This window comes from Arvicola amphibius, chromosome 2 (genome assembly GCF_903992535.2).
Source record: "Arvicola amphibius chromosome 2, mArvAmp1.2, whole genome shotgun sequence".
Taxonomy (NCBI): Eukaryota; Metazoa; Chordata; class Mammalia; order Rodentia; family Cricetidae; genus Arvicola; species Arvicola amphibius.
In genome coordinates this window covers 63,811,714-63,836,014 of record NC_052048.2, presented here as the reverse complement: position 1 = coordinate 63,836,014, position 24,301 = coordinate 63,811,714, and the positions used below count along the sequence as shown (strand labels likewise).

Sequence of the window (24,301 nt, the reverse complement as noted above, 5' to 3'; positions counted from 1 at the left end):
ACTCCAAGACCAGAGGTGCTGCCCTTCTGTCTCCTGGACAAAGCACAAAGTGATGTGGTAGTCGGCCAAGTCTGCCCCCAGGGGCTTCCATTCCTCAACCCCAGGATTAGGACATCTCCCTGGACAGGGGAGGCACAGGAATGCCTGGTGTTGAGAGAAATAGGTCAGGGTAGGAAGCAAGGTCATGAGGATAGTTCCACACCACATCCTGATCCACGGAGAGGGAATCATACGCCTTTTGTTGGCACAATTCTGCCCTCTGAAAAGCTGTTTCCAAGAAACCCCAAGAGGTCTCACCTGTGTTCTTGCTCTGAGTAAAGGTGGGTAGAGTGAAAATTGTAGATCTACCAACCTAAGTGACAGGTCGCTGTGTCCTGAGTCTTGGGCATCATAGTCTTCAGGCATGCCTTGAGAGCCGGCAGCTCTGCCCCCCCTTGTGGTTCCTTTGCTTTCTCCCCAGGGGACCAACCCTGCTTCTGGATGCTGTGCTTGTTTCCATCTTTAGCAACCCAGAGACAGAGTTGGGGATGGGCATCTGGCTTCCTGAGAAGCACCTTAGCCCATCTTCAGGCGCTTAAAGAGCCCTTTGTATCCTATACTTAATAAGGTACAAAAGCCATGTGAGGAAGCGCAGGTCCATGGCGAGGGCTCCTGAGTGGCAGTCACCTGGCTTTTCTTCCACTCCTACTCCTGCCACACAGCCTGGCCCTAGCACCTGAGTGTAGCATGTTTGGCCTGAATACTTCATGCTTATGCAGACTGCTTCTTTCCCACAGTATGGCAAAACTAGAAAAATGTACGCACTCCTGCCCAGAACTCCTGCTTTCCACCCATCAAGAGAAAGCACCCTGAAATCAGGTTTTTTTTGTTTTTAACCCTATGACAACAGAGGCCAAGCTGGTCTCTCAGGAGTTGCCTCAGCTCTAACAGGTCTCCCTCCCAAGGCCTGCTGCTCCAAGGTTTGGATCCATCCTTTGCCTTTCCTGTCCCCAAGCCCTTATTGTAGAATGCTTCAGAACACAGGCAGTGAGCTGTCAGCCCCAGTTTCTGTAAGGCGCTATGTTGAAAGAAAACTTCCCAGAATGACAATTGGTGCCAAAGACATAGTTTCTGGTGAACTTGGAAGAAGTGTGACTGAGTGGGATATGGCCCAGTGCCCTGAGGAGTTAACCACTGATGAGGTCTACCCCAGCCTGTCAGCCCGATGGACTGGCAGTCTTTCCGTCCTCGGTGGCCATACTTTCTCACCCAGCCTTGGCTCAGGCCAGCATCTCTGTATATATTACTGTGTAGTGTGTATATTTACTCCTGGACAAGGGAGCTCAGCTGTAGGCCTTGCCCAGACACCAGGCTGAAGGTTGGGTGAAGAGCAGAATATTAATTAGGCTTTCCTCAACTTTTTGGGACCTTAGTCTAAGACAGCCCGACAATCAAGCAGGCACCCCACCATGAGGCCAGCTCTGGGCCTCTGCCCTTACCACAGTCCTGGGGTGAGGGGGGAGACTTGGTCTGGAGGCCCCCCCAGTCTCTACTCATCCTGACGGGGGTCTCAGAGGGCACTGCTCATGGGACAACTGACCCCAAGGCCCTGCCTTCCCTGCAGAGCCAGGCTGCACCCTGCCCCAGCACAGTAGGCAGAGGGGAGAACAGCAGCTTTTGGATTTACTTGTTTCTAAAGTGGTGCCTATACCTCCAGCCCTCGGGGCCATCCCTAGCCCCACCTTTCTGCCCCACCCAGGCATTGCCATCCCAGCACTTTGCTCCATGTCACCCAGATGCCCTCTGCCGAATGTATTGAGCATATGTATTTAAAAGGACTCATGGGCATCAGAGAATTTATGGTTCTGTATCCAATAAAAGATGAAACTGAAAAAAATTGGTCCGCGGAAATACGTGGCATGCAGCTGTATTTTTTGTCAGACACCAAACCCCTACCCTTTGCTTCCAAGAGTTTCATGTAGCCAGCCCAGCCTGGTCTCAAACTCCATACTGAAGACAGCCTTAAGCCTCTGTTCTTCCTATCTCCAGTTTTCTGGTACTAGGGAATACGTGTGCACATCGTGTCCAGTTTGTGTGGTCCTGGTGACTGAACCCATGTTTCTAATACTAGGCAAGGACCCAATCAACCAACATCCTCAGGCCTCATTCCAGCTTTTTCTGCAGTTTAGGTCACTAAGGCAGGAAGAAGTCTGATAGCCCAGTCAATGGGGCAAATGAAGAATTTAAGCACTACCCTTAGGGCTGCAGACAATGCTGGAGGAAGGTCTGTGACTGCTCAAGCCTGCTTTGGTGTCCAAATATATCAAGCCTCCAAGGTAAACCCAAATAGGCAGAACATAAGCAGTAGGGACTGTCCACTCACACCAGCTTAATCTCAGGAGGCTCTGGCAATGACTTACATGTATGAGAGACCAAATTACTACCATGGCCTGGCCTTAATTTTCCCATTTTAGAAATGGGAAATGATTTAATTAATAGCACCTAACCTGTTTAAATTTAAACACACACTGTGCAAGTAATCCTTGAGAGCTAGCTGTTCCCACCTAATCACAGGACGGATGTCACTCCAGAGTGCACATCTGCCCAAAAATCCTATCCTGCTTTAACCATGAGTTCAAAGCTCAAATTCACTTCCCAGTTATAGAAGCAAGAACTTCAATTACTCAACACAACCCAGCTTTAATAGCCACTAGTTAGAGTTCTAGCTTGAGGCAGCTAGCAGAACAGAGGCACTGGTAGACCCTGCCAGGCTTCTATGCCAAACAATTAACTACCCCTCATTACAAGAAAGGGATGGTGGTACAAGCCAGTCATTCCAGCTTACTCAGGAGACAAAGCAGATCAAGGCCAGTTTAGGCAACTTAATGAAACCTTAACAGTTCAAAGACTGATCAACGCAAAGTAAAAATAGGATTGGAAAACAGCTCAGTAGTAAGTAATAGTCGGAACATAGCTTAGAGGCAAGTGCTTGTTTAGCAAACCTCATGAGGCCCTGGGTTCAATCCACCCTGACATTCTTCCCAGAGCCCTCACTTAAAATATTGTAAGAGGAAGCATGCCTAAACAGAGAACATAGTCCACCTACTGAGATGGGAGCAATGCTGCATGTGTGCAGTGCATGAGCTAGGACTAAAGATGGTAACAGGAGAAAAGGAAGCCACCATACATCTTAGCTACTACTCAGAAGCACAACTACACTGAGACTTCAGCAGGCCAGCAGAATTATTTACTTCTACTTCAGCAAGTATACACGCAGCTCATTTTGAGAGGCAATAGGATATTTATGAGAAAAACTGACCAAATAATCTTAAGTTTTACTTAAATAACCTCCAGTGAGAACACAGCAGACTAATCAACCATTTCCTCACCACAAATTCACCTCCCAGGGAGGTGTGCAAACTGCCCCTCAATGGAGGCGTCCTTGGCCTCGACCCCGGCCAGCAGGTGGGGGAGCATCCACAGTGGAGCGGGGGTTCTTGATAGTCTCATCCACGGATACAATAAGGCATGCAGCCTCAGAAGCTGCTGTCAGGGCGTTGATGCGCACCATGGCCGGCTCCCACACAAAGGCCTGGAAGTTGTCGGCGATGTCCTCATTGTTGACGTCTACCCCATACCACATGCCCCCCTGAAAGAGAGGGGAAGCACTTTGGAATTACTTTCCCTTCTTCCTGCACACCTTCCAAAGGACTCCGCTGTCAGGAATTTTGAATTGATGGCACTTTCCTGAGGAAAATGGCACCGTTCCCCACCTGCTTCCAACTCTGGGCATGCTGGCCACAAGTACCCAAGCCCTCCCAGGAAGCTGTACCCTGCCAGGAGGGAGCTGTCCACTGTACCTGGCAGTGATTGCATTCCCAGAGAGCACATATCTAAGAGGCTGCCCTCAACCATCCAATCCCTGGGCTCCAAAGAGAGCAGAGAATCAATCACCTGTGCATGCCGAGCCCGCAGCTTGTTAAGGATGTTCGTGGCATCAAAGCCAGCGTTGTCACATAGCTGTCGTGGAATAATTTCCAGGGCCTTGGCATATGCCCCAATCAACAGCTGCTGTTTCCCTGGAATGGTCCTTGAGTAATCCCGCAGGTATTTGGAGAGCTCCATCTCGATGGCTCCACCACCAGCCACCACAGAGTCATTCTGCAGAAACCAAAGAGCTTACAATGTAGTGGCCCAGCTCCAGGCTTCAAGTTGGGACACACAGCAAATCCCCCAGCCCAGGAAGTGGCCAAAAAATGAATACTGGCTTATATCCCCATTCCCAAACCCCAGGTGCCTAGACGCAGTCAGCATCCAGCACATCCCAGCTTCAACTTTAGGAACTGAAAGGTCACTGCCAAGGTCAACCATAGTTTGGGCATGGCAACTTCAAGAGGACAACTGAATAGATCAGCCCCACTTAACTAAATCATGGCTGATGCTGATCAGTGGTGGCACATGCCTTAATCCCAGCACTCAGGAGGCAGAGGCGGTCGGGTCTCTGAGTTTGGTGTCAACCTGGTCTATAGTACAAGTTCCTGGACATCCAGGACCACAAAGAATTCTGTCTTGAAAAACAAAAACCAAAACAACCCCTCCCCCACCAACCCAAACAAAAACAACCAAAAGCCAGCATGGCCTATATGTGAGGCTGAAGTTATTTCTCCATGATTTGTGGGACAAATGAGAACTTAGTCTCTCTTGTGGTTTGCAGGAGGAAATCAAAGCCCAACATACCACCTAAGAAGGACAGGTTACATGAAACCCAAGATCTTATCAGCCCCAGAGTTAGGGGCAAGAGGCGTCATCCAGTACCTTAATGGCCCTCCTCACGATCATGATAGCATCATGCAGGGACCGTTCTGTCTCTTCCATAAACTGCTCAGCGCCACCACGGAGGATGATGGTACATGTCTTGGCCTTAGGGCAGCCAGTGAAGAAATTGTACCTATGTCCAGGATGTAATGGTGCACACATGAGCTGCTGTCACCTTGCTATCTGATCTCCATGCCAAGTCCTTCCAGAAGAGAGCAGTTGACTCAGGCTGTCAATCCTAACCTTGAAGGTGTTTTTTGAGGCAGGACTGGAGTAGAAGCAGCAACGCTTGTGGAATCAGATCTAGAATCTGCCTCTACTTCCCTTCTCTAACGCTACACCTGAGTTCTTTACCCACCCCTCCACCCAACAGCACCTTGAGAAAGGAACAGTACAAGCCACACACCACACCCAGAAAGAACTTGACAAAAAAAAAAAAAAAAAAAAGGGTTGGGCAGATACAAGCAGTTCTTGGGAGCTGAACCCATAGGCTCACCTCTCGCCTCCAATTTGGGTCTCTTCAAACACCTGGCAGTGGCCCAGCACATCTGGTATCAAAGCATTCACACTGGTCTGGATTGAGCCTCCACAGGCCTGAGGAGCAAGAAAAATCCATGATGGTAATTGGCCTCCTGTCACCATTCAACAAGTCTCTTCCCATGCTGAATCTGCCACAGAACCTTAGAGTCCACCATTAATTACCCTGACCTCTAGATGATCCCTACTCCATCTCAAAAAGATAAAATCAAAACAGAGCCAGACACACAAAGGCAAACGGTCTACCTAGTTCAAAGGAGACAGAGACCCGATGTCTACTGTTCTGGGTCCAGCAACTCTACCCAGGAGCAGTTCTTTGGACGACAGCCTGCACCAAGAGGGAAGTCCTGGCTGGAAGCGGTACCCACTGAGCCTGACCTGTGAGCACAGTGGCACTGCTATGTGGCACCTACTTCCCAACTGTCTTGGTCAGTGAATTCAAAGCTGTTTCTATTACTGGGTATACAGACATTAGGACGGATCATTTCTTGACAGCTAACACAGGGACAACCTGACAGTCTAGTACATCAGGGACAGCGGAAACAGCTCAAGGCCATGAAGGATAAGCAGTAGCCTATGAAGTTTTGCTTACCATCATTGTCCTCTTCAGATCCTCCTCAGGCACGCGGCCAGCACAGAACATGTCCCTATCAGCAAAGTACTGGGTGGCCACATCCCCAATGGGGAGTTTGGACAAGATGACTTTGGCTCCAGATTGATGGATCTTCTCTAACTTGTCATAGAGAATGTTCCACTCAGCATCAACAATTGCCTGGTAATCCTAGAGATCACAAAAAAAGATGAGGGTGTTTGGGGATGAAAGTGCATATGACAGTCTAAGGCTAACCTAACTCTCTCCCCCACAGAAAACATGCTGACCTGTCTGGGAATTAAGAGTGGACAACAGTTTAAACACATTAGGACCATAAAAGAACCACTTAACACTTTCAAACAAAAACTTAGGAGGGGGCTTTGCCTAGAGATTTCCCAGTAAGACCTCTCCTACCAAAGAGGCCATTTTGTGCTGGAAAACACTGCTACCTAAAGGCAGCCGTGGGAACCACAATGGTAGGAACACACAGTTATGAGACTCAGTTTAGAAGGAAAGGAGACCTGTCTAATCAAGGAGAATCACAGGCAAGCTTGTCATTCCAGCTACTCAGGATTGAGGTAGGAAGATTACAAATTCAAGGCCAGCCTGAGAGACTTAACAAGACTTGTCCAAAAACAAATTTAAAAAACCTCAGGCAAGGGGCTGGAGAGATGGCTCAGAGGTTAGAAGCACTGGCTGCTCTTCCAGAGGTTTTGAGTTCAATTCCTAGCAACCACATGGTGGCTCACAACCATCTGGTGCCCTCTTCTGCTTGCAGGCATACATGGAAGAAAGGCTGTGTACATAATAAATAAATAAATCTTTAAAAAAAAAAAAAAAAAAAAACAAAGCCGGGCGGTGGTGGCACACGCCTTTAATCCCAGCACTCGGGAGGCAGAGGCAGGTGGATCTCTGAGTTCAAGGCCAGCCTGGTCTACAAGAGCTAGTTCCAGGATAGGCTCTAGAAACTACAGGGAAACCCTGTCTCGAAAAACCAAACAAACAAAAAACAAAAACAAAAACGTCAGGCAAGTCTGGTATAGTGGTACATAACTTTAATCCCAGTACTAGTGAGGGAGAGGCAGGCAGTTATCGGTGAGGCCAGCCAGGTTCACATAGTGAACTACAAAGTGAGACCCTGTCCTCTTCAAAAAAAAAAAAAAAAGGGGGGGGGGTGTGGTGGTGGTAGTGTATACTGTTAATCCCAGGACTTGAGGCAGAGGAAGGAGACCATCCTGGTCTACGAGACAGCCAGGACCACACAGAGGAACGTTCTCTTAGAACAAAAGTTAAAGCCGGGCAGCGATAGTAGTGCGCGCCTTTAATCCCAGCACTCAGGGAGGCAGAGGCAGGATCTTTGAGTTTGAGGCCAGCCTGGTCTACAGAGTGAGTTCCAGGACAGCCAGGGAAACACAGAAGAACCCTGCCTTGAAAAACCACCACTACCCCCCCAACACACAAAAGAAACTAAAGTTAAAAAGGGGCCAGGAGTGAGGATGAGGCTCAACAGCAGTGCCCTACTTAGTGCATGTGAGCCTTACTCTGAAGATGAGTATAAACCAAAAAGTTTAGACAAGCTGGAGGGCCCGTCTCTATGAGGCAGAGAACAGCTGCTCAATAGGTTTTCAAATTATCTGAGGTGGAAGTCAAGGAAAACAAAGTGAGAAAATTAGTGGGCCATGTATGCAGACATGGACACAGAGGGTAGATAAAGTGCCCACAGTCACCCGAGAAACAAAGCTGACCCTTAGCAACATAGAGAAAGGAGGCCCTCATCCAGGAAGTTGCTTGCCTCCTCACCCCTGCTGGGGAGCCTACCTCCACTGTGTGGACTCTGATTTCAGCATTATCTTTCTCTGCTTTCAACTCGAGCTCAACATTTAAGAGGGCAATCTTGGGGTTCTTATACTTTTTGGGCTGCATTTCAAACCCAGCATAAGAGAATGTCTTCTTGAATGCAACACCAGCCACCAGCTGAGACTCCTGGTTAAAGACAGACAGTTCAATGGTTTTGTCAGTCAGAATTCCAATCAACCCATGAACCCAGAAGAGTGAACCCCACTTTCTACTGGTGGTCATCATCATAAAATCTGGGACAAACCCATCTTTCTTTAAGTGACACAGCATATTTTAGTTGCCCCTTTAAGGTGAGGTATCATTCAATTGCTACAACAGTTCTAAATGTACAAAACCACGCTACAGAACATCAGTATGCATCAGAAGCAACCAATGGCATTAGTATAGTGTGCATGTACACACAGTGTTCATACAGAATTCTAGGTTACACTGTGAGAACCGACAACAAAGGGGCAAAGGTAGTTATGGGACAATTAGCTTTAAGTTCCTTTATGGTTTGAACTGTGTATCACCTACTCAAGAGAATACTAGGGAAGTCCCCTTTGAAGAGTGGACTGCCGAATACCTCAGGATTTATCTTTGGAGAATTTACAAGTAATTTATCTGAACCAATCCTTCTATACACCTGAAACTAACAAAGAAACAGGATTCTGAATTGGCACAGGTCCACTTTCCCATCCTGATGGCAAGCAAACAGATCCAAAGACCAGAGACAGCATGAAAGAGTGGTCACATCGGCCTTCCTGCCTTGTCTGCATTCTCTCTTCACCTATACTGTGAACTCTGCTTCCACATGAAGCTGTCTGCTGTCTAGGGAGGCCACAACAAGCTCACCTCTAGGGCTCCACCCTGTACTTTCTTGATGCCAATCATTTTAAGCTGGAGCAATTCATCAAGCATTATCACAGCATCAACCACCATCTTGGCGAAGAAGAACTTCTGCTGAGCGATCAGTTTGGAGCTCAGGGCTGTCATTGCACACTTCTCCAGCATCTTCCTCTGCTCTCTGCAGCATAGGGCAGAATGGGCATTGAGCTTCTTACTGACTCGACTACAGCGTGGGAATGGTACATTCCACATAACACTCTATACACATTAACCATTAGACAGCACAACAGAAAACACTTATTTGGCAAAAAACAGTATCAACCTATCACCCCATTACTTTCCCTTTAACCCAAAATTCACCGCCCACCCCCTCCACCTTTCACCTTCTCTATCATTAAGGGTAGATTATCAGCAAAAGACAGCAGATGCAATCACCCTCACCCCACCCACCCCAGTGTCAGCTCTTTTCTGTTGCATGGCCAAGGGTCTGACAAGAACCAAACAGCCTGCCCAGAGAGACTGCAACATGCTTACACTTCCAGTCTGGTCACAAGACATCAAGGCTCTGACAAAGCCCACTGGAAACTTACACTTTATCTTGCTTCTTCACAGTCACAGCAATCTCTTTGATTTTGTTAACAGCCTGCCAAAAACACAAGGTGAGTGAGTCTCATGCTAAACACAGAATACGGTGAAGTGGATTCAACAGTGCCAAGACCTTAAGCACATCTCCTGTGCCTGTATCTGCCTAGGAAAATTTAAAGCTCTGCCATCTTGAAAACTCTCAATAGAAAGATAGGGCAGGTACCTCCAGGACTTGGCTCTGGGACAGGTGCATGAGGACAATGCACCTGAAACAGCCTGCTAGGTTAGGCCAAACCTCTGGCTCACAAGTAGACAACTTCCAGCATAAGAGAAAGTCTTCCATAAATAATACATAAGCCAGTTTTTTAAACCAGTAAATCCCCTCCAAAGTATTCCTTACATATGACCTAATTTCAGGGTCAACACTGGCAACACAGCAAAGGAGAAAGTAAGACCTACAGGATTAAGTGATATCACAAGTCACTTCAAGCTATCATGAGTTCTCATAAAAAACAAAATTGTACCTTGTTTCAAAAAACAAAAACCAAAAAAAACCATGCATGAAAAATGTCATGAGCCAGGTGCAGTGGAATACGCTTACAATCTTTCATGCAGGTAGAGGTGAGAGAATCAAGCAAATTCAAGGACCGCTTAGGCTACATGAGAGGGAGAGAGGGAGAGGGAGAGGGAGAGGGAGAGGGAGAGAGAGAGAGAGAGAGAGAATGAAAGAGGAAAAAAATTGGTTGTCCAGTGCCAAATGATCAGCCCTGAAAACATACAAATGACATTTTATATTATATGCACCCAACAGGTTATATTTAGGAACATATTAACACACACACACATACATATATGCAATAACAAGAGGCCATGAATTTGAAGGAGTAGGGACTATATGAGAGGGCTTGAAAGGGGAAATGGGAAGGGGAAAATGCTAAGTAAAATATCTCAAAATTTTGAAAAAAGTAAAAGAAAAAATAAAAAGATTGTATTTAATAGACATTAAGATGTCCCTATTTTGCGTACTCTGAATAATTAAAAACAGTTCTTACTTATAAAGAGCCTACGCCTACAAAATAGTCTACTGGGCTGACATCAGTTACTGAAGGGTGGAAATGCCCACGCAGGTCTACTGTGTGGTTCCTTCACACCCAGGACAGGCACCGTCCTCACTGACGTAAGTGTAAACGTGCCCAGGTGATAGAGCTCATACCAACTGGGTGGCCGTGCGGAAAGCTCGGATGATGATCTGCGGGTGCAAACCTTCCTCCACGTAGGGTTTCACCTGCTTCAGGAACTCGGCGGCCAGCAGGGTCACTGAGGTGGTGCCATCACCAACCTAGAAGAGGATGGCAAGAATCATGTTTTCTGCTATTCAGGGAATGAAAATCGTTTTTTATGCAACCTACACTTTAAATGGTGTCAAACTTTTTCCAGAAACCCATATACTTTGCAATAAAAATAGAAAAGTGAGAGTGTCCAGGGAAGCAGTCTTTCTCAGATGGCTTTGAAATACAAAGTTAATTCCCCAGACAGCATCGTTCTCCAAAGGGTCCAGACAGTTCACTATCAGGATACAAACTTGAATACAACTCAGCAGATACTTCACTGTCTTAGAGCTGCCACTGCTGAGATGAAACACCAAGACCAAAGAAACTTGGGGAGGAAAGAGTCTATCTGGCTTACATTTCTACTTGACAGTTCATCATCAAAGGAAGTTTGGATGGGAATGCAAGCAGGGCAGACCTGGAGGCAGGAGCTAAAGCAGAAGCCAGAGTCATGGAGGAGTGATACTGGTTTGCTCCTCATGGCAAGCTCAGCCTGCTTTCTTATAGACCCCAGGACCACCTGCTCAGGGGAAGTATCACCCACATCAATCACTAATTAAGAAAATGCCTTACAGGCCTGCTTCCAGCCTGATCTTATTGAGGCCCCCTCCTCTCCAATGACTCCAGCTTGTGTCAAGTAACATAAAACTAGCAGTGCACTTTTTACTATGTACTAAGTTAGTAAGAGATGCAGCTTCACGCTCGTAGGATAAATAACTACAGTACCAAGAAGTGATAAACATTCCTTATTTTTTTTTTAATTTTAAATAGCTGAGTGGAGAAAAGTGCACACCTTTAATTCTAGCACCTAGGAGGCACAGGCAGGCAGATTTTTATGAATTTGAGGCCAGGCTGGTCTACAGAGCTAGTTCTAGGAAAGGAAGGGATACGGAGAAACTGTCTCAAAAAAAGAAAAGAAAAACCATCACCACCACCAATAACAATAATTTTAATTATGTGTATGGACATTTGAGCACGAGTACAGGTGCCCACAAAAACCAGGTGTCTTATTCTCTGGAGCTAGATCGGGTAGCTGTAAGGCAGAAGTAAACAAAAAGCCAACTAGACTCCTAGAAGCAGTCAAGTTCAATATGCTTCAAACACTATTTGAAATAGTGGTTTCCTAGTCTGATATTCTTTCTCAGTGCTTATACGCTGCAGTCTAATATATATTTTTTAATGTGTATGGGGGTTTTGCCTGTATGCCTGTCTACCAGTGTACCTAGTGTCCACAGAGGCCAGAAGAGGGTGTGAAAACCTCTGGGACTGAGTTAGATGCAGTTGTTAATCCATGAGGGCTGGTAACCGAATCTGGGTTTTCTGGAAGAACAAATTCTAAACTCTATTTTTAATGAGAGAAAAAGTAAGATCATTTACAGAAACTGGATAGCTTCTGACTGGGGATGAATTCCTTTCTTACTCACCTAAGTCCCCTATGTAAAATAAGGGACACTCAATAGGAAAGGAAACACCCTGGAGAAGGGATGAAGCTGCCAGACTTCTGACAAGAACGAGGTATTATTTCCTTGTTGAAGACACATCTCAGCACCCATATTCTGCAGCACTCCACAGTACAAAACTGACCCTACCATTTACTACCAGACTATTGCATCAAACTGATGCCCACAAAGACAGACTGGTTGTTGACAGTAACGTGGACACTTAAAACTGGTTGGAAAGATAAATTATGTGTACTTTTCACACACAACAAGATGGAAACCTTAGTGTTTCCAGTCTATTGTATAAACTGGTAAACAGTGACTTATGAAAATTAACAGCTCACAGGCCCAGTCTAAATTAGAGTGCTTAGACTCAATCTTCCAAACTTAGACCTGGAGACAGTTGCTATCTACAATGGATTAATGGATATGAAACAGGACATGCAGGAATATAGTTTTAAAGGTTATTAATCATAGATTTGGTATAGTGTCACATGCTAAATGGGAGGCAAAGACAGGAGGATCTCTGTTCTGGTCTACATAGCCAGCTCTATGCTAGCCAAAATTACAAAGGTACCACTGCCCTGTCTCAAAAAAACAAAATAGTTTTTAAATTTTTTTAAAATTTTAACTATTTTTAAGTATGAAGTACTTACACAATTACAATTTTAGACCTAAATAAAAAAATAAAATCTTCAGTGAAAAGAGTGAGGCACTGAAGGAGACATTATGTTCCAGCCTCCACTTAAGTTTCTATGACTGACTTCCTACCTCAGCATCTTGGGATTTGGCAATATCCACTAAAGTCTTTGCTGCAGGATGGACAACATCAAGGAGTTTCAGAATTGTGGCCCCATCATTTGAAATTGTTGCTTTACCTTAAGAGAGAAAACAGTTAACAGTTAAAACCCCCTTTCTTAATCCTGTTTACTAGACCTGAACTCCACACACACTTTTTCTTGGGATTGGGTCACAAGCTTTTAAATATTATTGGCTCTTAATTTTCTTTTGAGTCCAGGTTAACTGAACAGTCATGTTTTAAATAGCCAAGCACAATGGTGTACAAGTCATCCTAGGAGGATAAAGCAGAACATCCAGTTTGAGGCTAGCCTGGGCTACACTGCTCAAAAGAAGAGTAATCACTTAAAATATTTTGAACACAACTGACATTCTAGTATCTCACAATATAATACAACTTAAATGGCAATTTTTTTCCTTCTATGTTAGCAACACGTTATAATGGGAGGGACCCTAGAGAACACCATTTTCTTTTCTTTCTTAAAGAAAAGATCTCCAGTTTTAATTATGTATATACATGTGTATATGTATGTGTGCGTGCATGCAGGTGCCCTCAGAAGCCACAGATGGCATCAGAACTCCAAGGATTGGGATTCCAGAGGCAGACATAGGTGCTAGAAGCCGGTCACCTGAAAATACAGCAAGCTCTCCTAACAACTGAGGCATCTTTCTCTCTAGCCTCCAGTTTGTTCTTTTTATGGCTCTGAGCCATACTTTCCGAAGGCAATAGACTCCTGAGCCCAGGTTCTCCCACAGATCCCCACAGGGTTCTTCATTCAAGGTCGTGCACACAGATTCAGACAGATTAATCCCTCAGAAGATCCTACAAGCAATGGATTTCTGATGGCAACCATAAGTCCCAAATACCCCCCAGGCACCTCTTTTCCTGCATGAAGCCCCAAGGAACCATGAAGACTTACCTCGACCATCCACAATAAGCTTGTCCATGCCACGGGGACCCAGTGTGGTTCTTACAGCCTCAGCAATCACCTGGCAGGCACTGATGTTACTCACAAGCTGAGGGATGCCTTGGGAGCTATCAGTCCCCTCTTTCAATAGGATAACTGGTGTGGGCTGGAGAAGAGAGTGCAGAGTGCAAATGACTGCTTTTAATCATCATCTGCTACTTGGGCAAGGAAAGGTGCCCCCAATTCCACCATGGCAGAGTAATCTGTTCCCCTTTAAAGCACATTCCCCTGCTACCCAGACTGACTCCCCAACCACATCTACCTCTAGAACCACTGTTGATATTGAAAGTCTAAATAAATTATGCTTTCTGATGCCAACATGATCCAATATGGCCCTTTCAACTTTGACACTTTGCCCTGTGCTTCACAACTGGGTCACAGCACACAGCACAAAGAGCAAGCCCTGCTTTGCAACCCCCCCCCCCATAAAATACTCAATAGTTTTTGTTAAAGAAGGAGAGGGTAACTGGTATAGAAACCAAGACACTGTCCTGGAGATGACCAGAAAGGCAGCTTTACCATAGACCTCAGCTGAAGTGCAGCAAGACAAAAAGCATGTTTATCTTACCTTACAAAGTAACACACTGACTTCACCTCTCATACCCACTCCAAAATGTTCTCATGTGACTCAGTGATTTTTGCCTTTCTCTTTAGTATTGGCCTAGAAGGGTCAACATTCCTGCATGGGCTTTCTTTGCACAACCACCCTAGAAACTATGAGAAGGTAAGAATGCAGGTAAAGCCTGGTTGGTTGCTGCATTAGTTAGTTCTTTGTTAACTAACACAAGCCAGGATCATCTGGGAAGAGAAATAGCAACTGAGAAAATGCCACCATCAGACTGGCCTATAAATGTCTATGGGGCATTTTCTTAATTACAATTGATATAGAAGGGTCTAGGCCACTGGGAGTGGTGCTTAAGGATGCAGGCTGAGCAAGTCACAAGGAACAAGACAGTCTGCAAAGTTCCTCCACATCCTCTGCTTCAATTCATATTCTGCCTTCCCTTTATGGTGGACTATAAGCTGGAAGAGGAAATAAACCCTGTCCTCCCCAACGTGCTTTCATTATTGTGGTGGACTGAACGAGACGGACCCATGGGCTCATGTTTGAATGCTTTGTCTCAGTTAGTGGAACTCTTGGGGAGGACTAGATGTGTCACTGGCTTTGAGGTTTCAAAAGTTCAGACCAAGCCCAGTGTCTGTCTCCCTACCTGCTGCCCGTAGATCAGGATGTAGTTTTCAGCTACTTCTCCGATGCCTGCCTGCCGCCACACTCCTCACCATGATGATAACAGACTAACCCTCTGAAACTGTAAGCCAGCCCCCAATTCAATGCTTTCTTCTACAAGTTGCCTTGGCCATGGTGTTTTTCACAGCAATGGCACAGTGACTAAGACAGTCGTGGTGTTTAATCACAGCAACAGAAGCCTAACCAGGAGGTATCTCTCCTCCCATGTCCAGGAAGTAGCACAGACACTGGAGTAGCTGGCAAAACAGAGCTCCCTAGAGCTAAACCTGAGTCTTCAGGAATAAGCGGTGAGCCAGGTCATCTTCTCAGTACTGGAAACCTCATTCTATGCAGACACTGTAGTGGGGGCTGTACTGTCGTCTCTGTCTTTCAGCTCCAGTGGGTGTTAGATCTGGAAATGACTTTGGTGAAAGTCTCTGTTCCCAGTTTTCTTTTTTCTTTCTTAAAGGCTAGGCTTACAGAACTAGACCATATTTTTAAATGATTAATTTGAAGAAACACAGACTACTATTAAACTTCTTGTTAGGTTTTTTCATAACATTTTTTGAAGCACACTGCTTATTTGTCCTCTGTGGTCAGCAGAGGACAGTTACTGGTGGCAACACAGATACATATGCTATATGTCAATGGCGAGCATAACCACCACCTGAGAGTTGGTCAGAAATGTGTACGGCTACATCCAAGACCCACTGAAACAGGATCTGACCTTCAGAAAGGGCCCAAATGGATTTACATGAACACTAAAGCTTGAAAACACTATAGTGCACATGTACAAAACCAAAAAGCCTGCAAATGAGTAGGCTGGTAAATGCTGTACATTTATCAGATCTCAGACAAGTTTAAATAAAGTATGGTTTCAGCTCGATACGACTGACAGGAACATGGAATCCATCAAGCATAGCTGTCAGCTAAAAGAAACTGCTTGGAGCTGGGGAGACGGCTCAGCAATTAAAAGCACTGGGTGTTCTTCTAGAAGGCTGGGTTTGATTTCCACCACCCACATTATATGTGGTAATGACTCACGACTACCTGCAACCCCTCTAGACTTCATAGGCACCAGGCACACAAGGGATACACACTTGCATGTAGGCAAAACTTCTAGACAATTAAATTTAAAAAGAAGAAAATTGTTCAAGCAAGACATTAGCAGTCCAATGAGATAGAGATGCATACACTCAGTACCACATACTATACCCTGATTGGTTAGAGAGCCACTGTCTTTAGCGAATGAAGACTGGTACCAGGGTGCTGGTCTCAAAACTGTATTCACCAGTCACAGAAGCTACAAGACAGCCAATGAAGACCATCTTTTTTCTTCTCCCCACCTCACCCCCAAGTCAGGGTTTCACTGTGTAGCCCTGACTGTCCTGGATTTCACTCTGTAGACCAGACTGGCCTCAAACTCAGAGGTCAGCCTGCCTCTGCCTCCTGAGTGCTGGAATTAAAGTGCCTGGTTCAAAGTAAAACAACCAGTTGTAGGCAAATACTTTCAAATGGAAGAAATAGTAAACGAAGTAGTATTGGTCTAAGAAAAGATATCAAAAGCGAAATGGTGGCACATGCCTTTAATTACAGCACTCAGGAGACTGCAGCAGGAGTATCTCTGTGAATCCGAAGCCAGCCTGGGTCTACAGAATGAGTCCCAAGATAGGTTCCAAAGTTACAAGAAATCCTGTTTCTAAAAACCAAAACAAAAACAAAAAAAAAAAAAAAGAGTGGAATGTAAAAACAGATTTGAGACTGGAGAGATGGCTCAGCAGTTAAGAAGCCTCTCTATTCTCCTTGAAGACAGTATGATTACCAATACCACAACCATCTCTAACTCCAGCTCCAAGAACAAATCCAATGCCCTTTTCTGGCCTCTAGAGGTACCTACATGGATGTATACACATGTCCAAATGAATAGAACACCCCCCCCCAATAAATCTAAAAATCAAACACAACCCACCAAAAGATTTGAAATACTTTTAAGAATATGGATCAGCCGGGCGATGCGCACCTTTAATCCCTGCACTCAGGAGGCAGATGGATTTCTGTGAGTTTGAGGCCAGCCTGGTAAACAGAGTAAGTTCCAGGATAGGCTCCAAAGCAATAGAGAAACCCTGTCTTGAACACACACACAAACCAATACGCAGCAATCCAATAAGACTGGTTATATATAAGAGGAAGAGCTGAAGGACAGTCAGGGATACATCCAAAAAAATTGCTTCCAAAAAAAGGGGGGGATTATTTTAGCTTACAAATCCAGGCTATAGTCTGCTACTGGATGGGGGGTGAGAGCGTGGTGTCGTGGAACCTGAAGCAGCTCGTCAAGAACAGAGAAAAATGAATGTACAGCATGCTGCTCAATTGCTGGTGCTCAACTAGCTTTCTTCTTTTATAGAGTCCAGGACCCAAGCTTAGGGAATGGTGCCACTCATAGTGGGCTGGGTGTTTCCCTATCAATGAAAGCAACCCAGACAATAATTCCCCACAGACCAACCTGATCTAGACAATCCCTCAGAGACTTTCTTTCCAGGTGTTTCTAGGTTGTGTCAAGCTGACAAAACTAATCACCACAGTGGGCTACACAGTGACTTCCAGACCAGCCTTGAGCTACAAGAGCCTGCTGTTAAAAACAAGTTTAAATAAGTCTTGAGGGCTTAATAAATGGCTCAGTGGTTAAGAGCACTGGCTATTCTTCCAGAGGTCCTGAGTTCAATTCCCAGCAACCACATGGTGGCTCACAACCATCTACCATGGGATCAGATGCCCTCTTCTGACTTGCAGGTATACATGGACAGAGCACTCACACCTAAAAAAATAAATATGTAAAATTTGGGGGGAAAAGCCTTGGGCTATAGCTAAGTGGTAGAACAATCAAATGAGGCCTTGGGTTCAATCCCCAGTACCCCCCAAAAAAAATAAAAACAAAGCCATTACCATTAGACTTGATGTTCTATAAAACAAGACCAGTGCTATATGTATATGGAAACATACAATGTAATGCCAAAAAGACAACAGATATATCAAAGATCAGGATTTCAGGGGACCCTTTTAACTCTCCTTTGAACAGAAGTCTTCTAGACTGAGATCAGTCGGTTGACAGCATGGTGAACTCTCATTTTAAGGGAGATACCCAGCAAGCAAGCAAGCAAGTCTATTGGATAGGGCAAAAATAATCAATTCAGGTAAAACCCAATGTAGTGGTCTGAGGCCTTCAGACAAAAGGTTTATTTCTCTGGAGACTGGATGAGCATGGATCTCAGGGCCCTGGACACACTATGCAAATGATGGACGTTAGGTCACATTTGCAGCCGACGTGTGCGTTACTGAGGAACATTAGTTTTACTCCTCAGCTCAGGTCCTTGCCAACCAAATCAAGTTCAAGGAACAATAATGCTGAAAAGACTGAAAAGGACAGTGCTGGGGGCTGCGGGGGCGTCAGAGAACATGGGGTCCTTCTACTGAGCAGGAGCTGCAACCACAAAGCATTTGGTAGCAGGAGAAGGACTATCCAGGTTATCATTCTCTGGGGACTGGGAGAAGCTGCAAAAGGCAGAAGGATTGAAAACCAAAAATTAACGCGTGGAACTGATGCCAAGTACACAGGATTCTGACATTGACGTTGATCGTCAACAATTAGGTATCTCACACACAAGGAAGTTATCCGCCGCTCTGTAAGAGCTCGTGATGAAGGACAGCTACAGACCTTTAAGAGACTCTCCTGCCTAAGGCACTCACGTCTTCCCATCTCTGATGCTGTGCACCTCACTCAACTGCTGCCCCTTCCCAGCACGAAGCTGGGCTTGTACATTCAGGAGACATTAAAAGAGTGCACCTGCTGAAGGACTGCGCGAACGAACGTGTTCCAGCAGGAATGAAGGATTCTGTTTCGGGAACGCAAGTGACCACAGTGCCATGCTGGGCGTCACTCGGCCCAACCGAGAGATCCTCACGCCACCTCAGAGCGCTCTAGCTCACGCTTTACGTCTGCAACTCTCAGGGCGGCGAAGCAGTCTGAACCCTCACTCGGTTCCGAAAAGCCAAGTTTTCAGGGGTTCACGGCCCTGAACCACCGTGGAACCCGTAGACCCCGGGCCCAGTGGAGTCGCGAGCCCCATCGGCTCTAGCCAACCGCTCCAGCTCCGGGTCGCGGCCGTCCACGGGAAGGGGGGGCGGAACGGGCGCTGCCGACTCCCCGGAGGGCAGGCCTGGGCCCCACGGCCGCGGATGGCAGCGGATGAGCGGGAAGCCACTCACCATCATCTTGGAAGCGCTTCAGGGGCCCGCAACTCGCCTCTTCTCGGCCTCGGAACGGCCCGCCCAAACCCACAATGCTCCGCGCCGACGTCCCCAGAAGCTTCTGGCTAGACGTAGGCCCGGGAGAGGAAGGGGACGGACCACTTCCGCCACTCTATGGTTGGTGACAGCCGAGGTGGCTGGCTAGAGGAGTCGGAGGCGCACGCGGCCGCTCTAGGAGCTGGCGTTGGTTATGGCGGGGTCACCGAGTTTCGATGTGCTTTGGTTCTGGGAGGACGCAGCCGGGTCCCGCTTCGGCCCGCGTCCCCGGATACCATGGAAGACAGGCGGTGGGACTGAACGGCGGTTGGGGGAGCACCTTAGGTGAGTGTTCTCACTGCACCCCCAGAGCTCCGTGGCGTCGGAGCTCTGTGCATTTCACGGGGAGCCGGGGAAGTTGAGGCGCCCTGGTTCAGAGGTGCGCAGCCCACGAGAGCACTCGCCAGGGCGGCTTCTGGCTCTGCAGCGCCTCCCGCCGGCCGAGGCACCGGCGCGCAGCCAGCCTCAGGCAGGGAGGGCAGCCGGGATCCAGCACCTCTCCGCGAGCCGCCCACCCTTGGCTTGGGAGTCGCGTCTATACTGAGGAGCGGGGGCGGGGCTGCGAACTGCAGTTGCTATTAAGAGTTTTGGCCAATCCGCTGCCGGCTCCACTTCTCCTGGCCAATAGGAAGTAGCCTAGGGCGCAGAGGCGGAAAGTGCGGCCACACTAACAGGCTTGGCAACCAATCGGCCGCCGGCCTCGGTTCGGCGCTCCAACCCGCGCGGAGAGCGGGCCTGGGGGAGGCCGGGGCGGCTGTCAAGCTAAAGTCCGGCTGGCGGGCGCGGCGGGACGGCGGCGGCGGGACGGGCCCTGGAGATGAGCCGTGGTGCCGCGGGCTGGTGCTGTCTTGTGCTCTGGCTGCCCGCGTGCGTCGCGGCCCACGGTGAGCGGACGCGGCGGACGGACGGACGGGCGGGCGGGGCGGGCATCCAGCGTGTACGCTGCTCGGGCCGGGGGTCACGGGTCACCTTGGGGACCCCGGGAGTTTGAGGTGGCTAGGTTCTGGGGCCAGACGACTACAGTGGGTGGGTGCTGGTCCCCGGAGTCCGGAGTAGACGCGGCCCGAGGCTTCCCATGTTCAAGCAAGATCCTCCAACCCTCCTCCTCCCGAGGGCGACCCCGGTGACAGCTAGAGACCAAGAATGGAGCAACGTGAGCGTTCATACAGGCAGGAACATGCACGTGGGCTCACACGCAAGGCACCCACTTACACAACTCGCACATAAATGTACACACCTACGCGCTAAGTGAACACATGCATATACCCGAAGAGATAAGCGCATCAAACGCCAGACAGGGGTGTGCTTGGGAAAAGGGTGCCACATGTTAATCCAGAAGGCTTCCTTAGGGATGTATCCATGATGGAATGTACCTACACTCAGGACAACAAGCTGCAAGCCCCCTGAGCTCTGCTTGGATGGTTGTGATCTGGGCCATAGACAGGAACAGCTATAACCACAGCATACACAGTGATAGCTTGGTTGTTGAATTGACTAATAGACCTGAGGCAAATCCCTCAGTATTCACTCATCTCTCTGGGCTTAAGGAATCCAGGGACTCAAATCCCAGGAAAATATTAAACTTCAATGCTGAGAAAAGTTTCTGTATCCTAGCAAAACCCTGGTTGTTCTGGCAGCTCTCTTGTTCAGGACAGCATAGCTGGGCAGCTGTCCATTCTTTCAGTAACCTTTGCTGAGCAGCCAGTATGTCCTAGGCACTAGGGATTCATCACTTTGTAAAGTCACAAACTCAGAATCATTGCTCTAAGAAACATACAGAGACTATTATAAATACACCGTAATTACTGAGGAAGTACTAGCTGGAAGAAAATATGTTTTGAATGACTATAGGAACAGGGTACCATCTTTCTGAGAGATGACAGGGAAACCTTTAGGAAGACACAGAAGATGAAAACACAGAGAAGCCAGTACAGCTTGAACTTGGGAAAATGGCAGATCTGGAGCAGGAGTCGATCAAGCAGTGCCTTCTACACCACTGTGAGCAGCAGCACACATTTTAGTCAGTGAAGGGGACACTGAGGCTCTGCAGTGAGCGGGTGACAGGAGGACCTTGAGGAGGACAATGGAGAGAGGGAACCGAGAGATGGCTCAGCATTTGGAGTTCTAGTTGTTCTTCCAGAGGGCCCACTCACAGCTGCTTGTCCTTCCAGTTCTAGGGAGCTGACACCCTCTTTCTGGACTCTGTGGGCACCGGGCACACACATAGCACATGGACGTACATGCAGCCAAAGCACACATATACATAAAATAAAATGTAAATTACAGAATGAAGGCAGATGGGAACCTGAGTCAGGATTGCTTGAGCCCAGATGTTGAAAACCAATCTGGGCAACATAGCAAGACCCCTTCTGAAAAAAGAGACATGGGAGCAAGACCAGTTAAGCTCGAACAGTCAGAAGAGATGACAGTGACTGGGCTAGGAGATGCCAATGAGACCAGAGCTAACTTAAAGATCTGGTTAGAAACTGGGGGCTTCTCTATCCACTCAGAAACTCTTAGGTCTTCAGAGCAGGGACGGCTGTTAACCCTAGAGCTCTAGGTCTTTGTGGCTCACCTGCTGTGGTAGGAGTGCAGCAAATACAAATCTCTTATATCCAGTCTGTCTGTCCAGTGTAGAAATCAGTTCTCAAGCTGGGCGTGGCAGTGCATGCCTGTAATCATGTTTGGGAGGCAATCAGGAGGAAGGATTCAAGGCCCACCAAGGAAACAACTAATTCAAACAACACACTAATGGGCTGTGTGTGGCCATTTTTAAAAAGATTTTCAGGTGGTTTAATTCAGCACTAGTAGGGGTGGGAAGCAGAAGTGGATCTCTGAGTTTGAGCGAGCCAGGGCTACATAGTGAGACCCTGTTTAATAAATAAATAAGATCTCATGCTCCCAGAGGATCCAGTCAGTTGACGCCAGGGTCTCTGGATCCAGACCCCAGCCCACCCAGTGGAAGACATAGGAAACCCAACCAGCTGGTTCCTAAAAGGCTTTGCATTTGCACTTTTCCCTTTAGGCTTACGCATCCATGACTACTTATATTTCCAAGTGCTGAGTCCTGGGGACATTCGCTACATCTTCACAGCCACGCCTGCCAAGGACTTTGGTGGTATATTTGTAAGTTGAAAGAAGCTCAGGTTTCTGACCCTCAGCAGCCTTGCTGGCATCAGTGAGGCATGGTGACCCTCATCCCACCTTTATGCCGGGACAGAGCAGGAAACATAATCCAGCCATGCCCTCCAGGAGCTGCTGAACCCTAAACCAGGGGGACTCCATTGGTGGAAACCAAGGGCACTGGCTTTCTCTGTCAATTTCACCTGCTTCCCCCGCCCCGGGTTATAACCAGCGCCCTCTCACAGAAGGGGGTAGGGTTGCCTAGTCAGCTGGATCTTGGTGAGAATGTAAGTGCCCAGCCACAGGGAGAGCACTCCATTTCCTTCCTCCACTTGGTGCGAGGCACCAGGGCCATGGATTGTTAGCTCGTTCCAAAGCCATGTTTTCTCACTCTTCCCTGTCCTGATGTCTGAACATTTTTCAGCACACACGGTATGAACAGATTCACCTTGTCCCTGCTGAACCTCCCGAGGCCTGTGGGGAACTCAGCAACGGCTTCTTCATCCAGGACCAGATTGCTCTGGTGGAAAGGGGGTAAGGAGTAGGCAGGTATGACACATGGGGAGGGCAGATTCTGATCACAGCTCATGGTACTTTGAAATGTCGATTTTTAAATAATTCATCCTTTACAGGTCTTTAAGAAATATCTTGTCTACTTTCTGCTGTGTACTGATGACCCTCAATACAAGTTCTCTGTGGTCCTTCATCCTCCCAAAGAGAGGATGTGAAGGAGGGGCAGCTAGCCTTCCCTTTGGTCTCATCACCAACCTCTTCCAGGGGCTGCTCCTTCCTCTCCAAGACCAGGGTGGTTCAGGAGCATGGTGGGCGGGCTGTGATCATCTCGGACAATGCAGTTGACAATGACAGTTTCTACGTGGAGATGATCCAGGATAGTACTCAACGCACAGCTGACATTCCTGCCCTCTTCCTGCTCGGCCGAGATGGGTGAGGGCTCTTTGCTTCGGGCTGTCCACACTAAATTGGGTGGTGTGACTTGGTGGGGTCAAAGGCAATCACCAGTCCCCTTTCACAGGCCCTGTCTTGAATATCCCAGTCAAAGGGCAAAAAAGTTCTCAGATTCTGGAAATTCCCGAGTAACAGGCAGAGGGCAGTTTTGGGGTGCTGAGAAAGTGACTGTTCTTCATGCCCTCCCAGCTACATGATCCGCCGCTCTCTGGAACAGCATGGGCTGCCATGGGCCATCATCTCTATCCCAGTCAATGTCACGAGTATCCCCACTTTTGAGCTGCTGCAACCTCCCTGGACTTTCTGGTAGAAAAGCTTACCCCAGGTTCCAGCCACAGGTGACTCACTGGGAAGAAAAAACCTAAGATTCCAACGTTTGGAGGACAAGTAGAGCCAGGGATGGGACAGGGAAGCCACACTAGTGGCTTTCCTTTCCTTAGGGCCTGCAAGGACATTTCGTGCTCCAGTAAGAGCCAAGAACCAGGCCCAAGGCGTCTGGGCAGAATTTGGAACAAAAGGTGCTGAAGGCAGGCGGCCTTGTCCTCGGCCACCTGTCACACACCACAGCCCGGACTTCCTCACAGTGACTCTTGTAGCTCTTGCTGAAGTGCTTTAAGAAATAGTTATTCTGGGCTGAAGGATTCTCTACTCTTTAGCAATAAAGGTAAATAAAGCTCATCAGGTTTGTACCTGTGTCCTAAACTAAGAATGTGTGGGTGTGGGGAGACTCATTTATTTGGTCCCACATCATACTGCTGCTTTTAGCGGAGCCTCACAGAAGGCCACGGCTTCTCAAGCCCATTAGGATTAATAGACTGCTAATTGTGGTTCAGCCTTCTGGGAAGAAGACTCCTTTACCTAGAGTCAGCAATTGAAATCCAGCCTCAGAGACCTTGTTGGCTTTAGAGATGTTAACA

General features: G+C 47.5%; 2 protein-coding genes across 5 annotated transcripts; one reads left to right on the top strand and one right to left on the bottom strand.

Annotated features, from left to right (window-relative positions):
• Positions 1-3,204: 3,204 nt before the first annotated feature.
• On the bottom strand, positions 3,205-19,370 carry Cct7 (chaperonin containing TCP1 subunit 7). The gene is made up of 12 exons (XM_038319176.1): positions 19,218-19,370; positions 13,679-13,832; positions 12,732-12,838; positions 10,407-10,532; positions 9,199-9,251; positions 8,615-8,786; positions 7,742-7,906; positions 5,924-6,112; positions 5,291-5,388; positions 4,795-4,927; positions 3,934-4,140; positions 3,205-3,628 (listed from the first exon to the last, which is right to left on the bottom strand). Exons 1-12 carry the CDS (start codon positions 19,221-19,223, stop codon positions 3,407-3,409), a joined length of 1,632 nt encoding a protein of 543 aa, XP_038175104.1. The 5' UTR covers positions 19,224-19,370; the 3' UTR covers positions 3,205-3,406.
• Pradc1 (protease associated domain containing 1) lies at positions 19,350-24,062 on the top strand. 4 transcript variants are annotated; one of them, XM_038319177.2, is made up of 5 exons: positions 19,350-19,580; positions 22,321-22,421; positions 22,843-22,952; positions 23,196-23,363; positions 23,452-24,062. In XM_038319177.2, exons 1-5 carry the CDS (start codon positions 19,472-19,474, stop codon positions 23,579-23,581), a joined length of 618 nt encoding a protein of 205 aa, XP_038175105.1. In that variant the 5' UTR covers positions 19,350-19,471; the 3' UTR covers positions 23,582-24,062. The 4 variants fall into 4 exon arrangements, with proteins under 4 accessions (XP_038175105.1, XP_038175107.1, XP_038175108.1 ...); XM_038319179.2 differs by having other exon boundaries at positions 19,362-19,580; positions 23,574-24,062; XM_038319180.2 differs by lacking the exon at positions 19,350-19,580 and adding an exon at positions 19,982-20,179.
• The last annotated feature ends 239 nt before the right edge of the window (positions 24,063-24,301 follow it).

Coding starts and splice junctions, on each gene's coding strand:
- Cct7 (XM_038319176.1), bottom strand. Junction 9,252..10,406: donor TCCGCACGGCCACCCAGTTG/GTATGAGCTCTA, acceptor TGTTTTTGGCAG/GCTGTTAACAAAATCAAAGA. Junction 7,907..8,614: donor TACAGGGTGGAGCCCTAGAG/GTGAGCTTGTTG, acceptor GTCTTTAACCAG/GAGTCTCAGCTGGTGGCTGG.
- Pradc1 (XM_038319177.2), top strand. CDS start 19,472: ATGTGCTTTGGTTCTGGGAGGACGCAGCCGGGTCCCGCTTCGGCCCGC. Junction 22,953..23,195: donor ATTGCTCTGGTGGAAAGGGG/GTAAGGAGTAGG, acceptor AACCTCTTCCAG/GGGCTGCTCCTTCCTCTCCA. Junction 23,364..23,451: donor TTCCTGCTCGGCCGAGATGG/GTGAGGGCTCTT, acceptor CCCCTTTCACAG/GCCCTGTCTTGAATATCCCA.